Here is a 7,322-nt window from a genome sequence, read left to right as displayed (position 1 = left end):
TCCGACGACGAGGACCTCCTGCTACTCCTCACGACATAATCCATTCTACTCTATCTGAGCTTGAATGGTTATTGGAGTTTCAGGATACCAACCATTTTAGATTCCTCACATCCTTACACATTACTATTCCACTTGGATTTCCCTTGAAATTCAATTTTTAACCTCATCTTCGCATAACTTATATTCATCCAATTAAATCATACAATACATCAATGATAACAGTCAAAGCATACAGAACTAAGTTGCACAAAGATGCATTAAAACATATATTTCTACCAAAGAAAACAGATGTGGATCACTATCACTGCAGTAGTTCTCGCTCAGGCTAAAAATTCTAGTCTAGGTGAGAGGTTATCTCGCTCAGGTGAGTCAGTCTTGCCTAGGCGAGACATTAACAATGGCAAAAGAGAAAAACATGGACGAACTCTCGCTCAGGCTAGGCTGGTTCGCCCAGACGAGATCGTTATCTTGCTCAGGCGACCCCAGCTCGCCTAGGCGAGACTTCACGCAGGAACAGAGGTGCGTCTCCTGATGCTTTCGCTCAGGCGAGAGTAACTCGCCTAGGCGAAAATACCATGTCACACACCTATTCCCACATGCAACAGACCAGTTTCTATCAATCAACAAGTAATTTTCACCAATACCCGCAATACAAACACGAATTCATCACTCAACTACATAATTCAAGCTCATCCATGGATTTTCTATACAATTTGAGGAGAGGAGTTAGCTTCCCTTACCTCTATATATCTTTCTAATTAACTAGGACCCTCCCTCTCAAGAGCTTCAGTTGTACCACTCAGAGAACTGGAATTACAGGTTCAAAATGAGATGAGTTCCCAACAGCAGAAAGGGATTCTAGAAATTGTCGAATTAAAAGGAATGAGATGGTTGGGAGTGACTTACATGGAGGAGAAGGAGGAGTTGAAGCCAAGAGGGGAGATTTTGAATTGGCTCTGGGTTTGGATTCTGCAATTAGAGAGGAGTGATTCAGAATTTTCTCTTTTGGTAGAGAGAAGGCAGAGAAGAGAAAAGGGAGAAGGGTGCTGTGAGGTGCAAAGTGTTTCAGTGGTGTGGGTGGCAGAGAGAGAGGAGAGATTAGGGGGCTGAAATGTGGGTCTTCACAATCTCGCCAACAACAAAATTTTCGTCCCGAAAATTAAGACTCACCAGAGAACAGATGTGGATACGATTTCTTCACTTCCTCTTCAAGTTCCCACGTGGAATCCCCCATTCTCTTATCCCAGTTGACCTGAACTAGAGTGATCGATTTCCCCTTACGCTGTCTAGTCTGACTATCGCCAAGACTCACCGGTTGAACCTCTACGGAGAGGTCTCTTCTAACTTGTAGATCTTCTGACTCAAGCACATGTGAGGGATCATACACATATTTTCTAAGTTGAGAGACATGAAATACAAAGTGAAGGTTAGACAGCTGAGGAGGTAGAGCGATCTCATAAGCCATTGGTCAAATCTTCCTCAGAATCTGATATAGGCCGATGAACTTAGGAGACAGCTTCCTTGAGTGAATAGCCCTCCCCACACCGGTGGTTGGGGTAACCCTCAAGAAAACATGATCTCCCACTGCAAACTCCAAAGGTCTTCTCCTTTGATCAGCATAGGATTTCTGTCTGCTCTGAGATGCCTTCATCCTTTCTTGTATCTGCTTAACCTTTTCCGTAGTTTGCCTCATCAATTCTGGCCCTACAACTACCGACTCTCTGTCTTGGTACCATCACAAGGGGGTCCTGCACCTCCTGCCATAGAGAGCTTCATATGGCGCCATGCTAATGCTTGCATGGAAACTGTTATTATAGGTAAACTCCACCAGAGGCAGGACTTCATCCCACGTACCAAGATGATCTAGCACACACGTCCGCAAGAGGTCTTCGAGAGACTGTATTGTCCTCTCGGACTGGCCATCCGTCTGGGGGTGGTAAGCTGAGCTCATGGTCAGTCTGCTACCCATGGCATTCTGCAACGTCTGCCAGAAACGGGAGGTGAAACGTGGATCCCTATCAGAGACTATGCTCAATGGAACTCCATGTAGTCTCACAATCTCATTGATATACATTTGTGCCAACTTCGTCATGGACATTCTTAGGTTCACTACGAGGAAATGGGTACTCTTGGTCAGACGGTCCACTATAACCCATATAGCATCATGGTTCCTCACCGTCCGTGGTAAATGGGTAACAAAATCCATAGCAATGTCATCCCACTTCCACTCTGGCATCTCCAACTGTTGCAGCATCCCTCCAGGCCTCTGATGTTCTGTCTTAGCCTTTTGACAGGTCAAACAGGATGACACATACCGAGCAATGTCTGACTTCATGCCCGTCCACCATAACGATTCTCTCAGATTATGATACATTTTAGTCATGCCTGGGTGCATGCTAAAACGACTCTTGTGCCCCTCTTCAAGAATCATGCCCTTCACCTCCAAATCCTCAGGTATGCAGATCCTGCCTCTGAATCTCAATACCCCATCACCTCCCATTTCAAAGCCCTTGGCTTTCTCTGTACCAAGACAAGACATTCCATTGTCTCCCGTTATTTGGGGTCAGATAACTGTCTCTCCTTTATCAAGACGAGGAAATCACTAGACACGATTAGGCGGTTGCATCTAATGACGCCCTCTCCTAAAGTCACCTGTAACTGGATGTCTCTGAACTGTTCCACCAATTCCAACTCTATGACCATCATGTAAGAGGCGTGAACTGTTTTTTTGCTTAAAGCGTCCGCCACCACATTCGCTTTCCCCGGGTGGTACAACAGTTCAAAATCAAAGTCTTTTAAAAACTCCATCCATCGTCTCTGCCTCATGTTCAATTCTTTCTGGTCGAACAGGTACTTCAGGCTCTTGTGATCACTGAAAACCTGGAACTGAGCACCATACAGATAATGTCTCCAGATTTTCAGTGCAAACACCACCGCCGCTAACTCGAGATCATGTGTGGGGTAGTTCTTCTCATGACTCTTAAGCTACCTGGAGGCATAGGCAACCACTCTCCTTTCTTGCATCAAAACACACCCTAACCCCTGATGGGATGCATCACAGTATACCTCAAAGGGTCTACTGGTATCAGGGATCACCAATATAGGAGCACTGGTCAGCTTTTGCTTCAGCTCTTGGAAACTATTTTCACACTGGTCAGTCCAAGCAAAAGGCTGATCCTTACGAGTCAACTGAGTTAAAGGTGCCACAATCTTAGAAAACCCTTCAATGAACCTCCGATAGTATCCTGCCAGTCCCACAAAGCTTCTAATCTCTGTCGCTGATTTAGGACGCTCCCATTTTAATACAGCCTCGACTTTGGATGGGTCCACTGATATACCCTGGGCCGAGATCACATGTCCCAAGAATTGGACCGTGGTCATCCAAAACTCGCACTTGGACAACTTTGCATAGAGTTGCTTCTCTCTCAAAATACTTAGAACTGTCCTTAGATGCTCCACATGTTCTTCATGAGTACAGGAGTATATTAAGATGTTGTCGATGAAAACCACCACGAACTTGTCTAGAAAAGGCCTGAAAATTCGGTTCATGTAGTCCATGAACAAGGCAGGGGCGTTGGTCACACCAAAGGGCATCACTACGTACTCGTAGTGCCCATATCTAGACCTGAAAGCGGTCTTCTGCACATCACCAACCTTAACTCTAATATGATGGTATCCTGATCTCAAGTCGATTTTTGAAAACACTACAACACCGTGCAACTGATCCATCAAGTCATCTATCCTTGGCAGAGGATATTTGTTCTTGATGGTTAGCTTGTTGAGTTGCCGGTAATCTACACAAAGCCTGGAGCTGCCATCCTTTTTCTTAACTAGCAACACCGGCGTTCCCCAAGGTGACACACTGGGCCTGATGAATTGTTTCTCTAACAGTTCCTCAATCTGCTCTTTCAACTCTACCAGTTCAGTAGGAGCCATCTTGTAAGGTGCTATTGATACTGGCCCTGCTCTAGGTACCAGATCAATAGAGAACTCGATTTCTCTGGATGGGGGCAAACTGGGTACCTCCTCAAGGAAAACATCAGAGAATTCCCTCACCACTGTCGTCTCAAGGTGTCCGCCCTCCTTCTCAACAGATACTTGAGTTAAAATCAAGAAACACTGAGATCCCTCACGGATGGCTTGATCCACCTGCTGTGAGGACATCCACATAACATCATCCTCTAAGCTGGGAAACATCACCCTCTTCTCATTGCAATCAATGAGAATGTGATTAGCAGATAAGCAATCCATTCCCAAGATCACATCCAAGCCCTCCAAAGGTAAACAGATCAGGTTTACCCGGTATTGGCGTCCCTCAACCTCAATCCGGCATCTAGCACACACGGTCGAAGTCCTGATCAACCCAGAAGCAGGCGTGGATACCACCAGGTCATATTGGAGCTCCTTCGCCGGAAGGCCCAACTCCAACACTATAGACTCCGACACAAAAGAGTGTGTCGCTCCTGAATCGTATAGTACACATAGACTCCTACCACCAATCATGCAAGACGCAAAGATGAGGTTACCTGCTCTGTTCGCCTCTGTGCCCGTCATAGCATATACTCGACCAGCTGCCTGAGGTCTAACACTTCCTCGTGTTTGCTGTGGTTGTGACTGCGCCGAAGGTGTGAGCACTGTGCTCCTGCCAATGGGGCAATCTCTGAGAATGTGACCTTCTTGGACACATCTATAACACGTCCGCCTACCACCAAGATGAAGACAAGCACTCCTCATATGGGGCCCTCCACACTGAAAACACCATGGCCTGGGAGAATGGTGCTGAGGGGACTGAGACTGATGTGACTGTGGTGAAAATCTCTTGGACCCCTGAGGCGGAGGCCTGGAGTAGGGTTTTCTCCTATCATCCTGTCAGCTCGTGGACCCAGATGGTCCTCCCAGCTTCTGTTGAGACCGCTGCTGAGCCTCAACTTCTGCTTTCAGCTTCTCCATTACTCTTGCTTTTTCTACCAAAGCAGGGAACTCCTTTATAGAGAGTGGAGCCACCATGAGTTTGAGATCACCTCTCAACCCATTCTCAAACTTCCTACACTGCCAGTCTTCTGCCATCCTCAAGGTGTGGAATCTGCCCAAGTGCTTGACTTTCCGCATACTCGGATAGAGACATCTCTCCTTGCATCAACTGTAAAAACTCCACTTCCTTGGCATACCTCACACTGTCCGGGAAGTACTCAGCATAGAACTTCTTCTTGAATAGCTCCCAAGTGATGGTCTCCCTATTGTCTTCTAACATCATTTTCATGCTAGACCACTAATGAACAGCCTCTCCGACTAGCAAGTACTCAGAATATGCTAGTCTACTCTCTACTGGGCACCTTTTGGCCTCAAAAATCTGCTCCGTATCTCGCATCCACTGATCTGCCTCATCTGGAGTGGTCTTGCCGTCAAAGCGAGATGGATGATGCTTAAGAAAGTCCTCCAAACTCCACTCTAACACTCGTGGTGGTGGAGCTTGGGAAGATCCAGCTACAGATCAATTCTCCCCTAGCTGATGTAAGGCTTCCAAGTGTCTTTGCTGGGTGGCCTTTGCTGCGAGCCTAGCAGACTCCATCTACTGCAAGGCCAAGTTTTGTTGATTCACCATGTTAGCATTCTACTGCTGCATGGCTGCCAACATCGCCTCAATAGTCCCCACCAAGTGAGAGCTATCCGGGTTAGGAATAGGAGGAGGAGGAGGTCTAGGTGCCATAGCTCTGACCACACAAATAGAGAGTCATCAATTTATCTAACCATCGCCACAACTCTATCAAATCACTATAAGAAACACACAACAGAAACTAGGCAAGCTCACACCTACAAACCCTAAAGGAACTACTACTCTGATACCAAAATGTAACATCCCATTTAATAGTTTTCCACACAATCAAACAAAATATTATATCATGATCAAAGAGTGCAGATAGTCGAAAAAAAACAGTCATATACACGCAATATATGACCTAGTACAGTCCTCGGGGCTATTACTTCTACATATATATATATATATATATATATATATATAATATATATACAAGGTAATAGAAATTGAAAAGGAGGCTAAACTACACCACTCCAAAACATACAATCAGAAATTAATTGCAACGAACATTCCCTACCATGCTCCAACCCCTACTCAGGAGGGGTATCTCCACCTGGTTTCTGCTCTGCTCCCATCAAACACAGGTGATCATAGCAAAAGGACAAAAATATACAAAAACAGACAACACAAACAGAAAGAAGGGTAAGGCAACTGAAAGAAACAACATAAATCACACTTTGCAATTTGAGATATCATTCATAGCATATAATACAATCATAGTTTTATCGACTCAATATCCAGATTGTGCAAGGAACGTTGGAGCTCTTGGTGGCTTGCATCTGTAACGGTTCCCAGACTCTGCAGAGTTTGGACACATGGAGTATTCACCCGACCGTTCCCAGGGTAAGTCCCCTCCACGTCTAAGACTTGATCAAGTCCTACGACGAGGACCTCCTGCTACTCCTCACGACATAATCCATTCTACTCTATCTGGGCTTGAATGGTTATTGGAGTTTCAGGATACCAACCATTTTAGATTCCTCACATCCTTACACACACTACTATTCCACTTGGATTTCCCTTGAAATTCCATTTTTAACCTCATCTTCGCATAACTTATATTCATCCAATTAAATCATACAATACATCAATGATAACAGTCAAAGCATACAGAGCCTAAGTTGCACAAAGATGCATTAAAACATATATTTCTACCAAAGAAAACAGATGTGGATCACTATCACTGCAGTAGTTCACGCTCAGGCTAAAAATTCTAGTCTAGGCGAGAGATTATCTCGCTCAGGTGAGTCAGTTTCGCCTAGGCGAGACATTAACAGTGGCAAAAGAGAAAAACATGGACGAACTCTCGCTCAGGCTAGGCTGGTTCGCCCAGACGAGATCGTTATCTCGCTCAGGCGACCCCAGCTCGCCTAGGCGAGACTTCACGCAGGAACAGAGAGGACTGATTCAGAATTTTCTCTTTTGGTAGAGAGAAGGCAGAAAAGAGAAAAGGGAGAAGGGTGCTGTGATGTGCAAAGTGTTTCAGTGGTTTGGGTGGCAAAGTGATATCGCTGTCGTTAGGCGATCAAATTACCACTACTTTAGCAACTTCAGTATTGCCAGTTTGTAGTGAAGAAAATAGTTAGGGTTAAGATAACCCTGAGTCGTCTCACAACGAATACGGAATTGATCTCAAATATTTGATTCTCAAAAATGCAATTTAAAACTAGCAACTATAAAAATAGGGAGGTTTTGATATGCAAAGAAAATGACACGGAAGATTGTA

At 45.1% G+C, this 7,322-nt stretch overlaps 1 protein-coding gene across 1 annotated transcript; it reads right to left on the bottom strand.

Annotated features, from left to right (window-relative positions):
- Positions 1-1,159: 1,159 nt before the first annotated feature.
- LOC114171974 (uncharacterized) lies at positions 1,160-1,465 on the bottom strand. The gene has a single exon (XM_028056730.2). It carries the CDS (start codon positions 1,463-1,465, stop codon positions 1,160-1,162), a length of 306 nt encoding a protein of 101 aa, XP_027912531.2.
- Positions 1,466-7,322: the final 5,857 nt, after the last annotated feature.

Source organism: Vigna unguiculata, chromosome 7 (assembly GCF_037176805.1).
Source record: "Vigna unguiculata cultivar grain cowpea cultivar isolate G323 ecotype 2 chromosome 7, ASM3717680v1, whole genome shotgun sequence".
Taxonomy (NCBI): Eukaryota; Viridiplantae; Streptophyta; class Magnoliopsida; order Fabales; family Fabaceae; genus Vigna; species Vigna unguiculata.
Note: the sequence above shows the minus strand (reverse complement) of the source record. Positions and strands in the feature narration are given on the sequence as shown.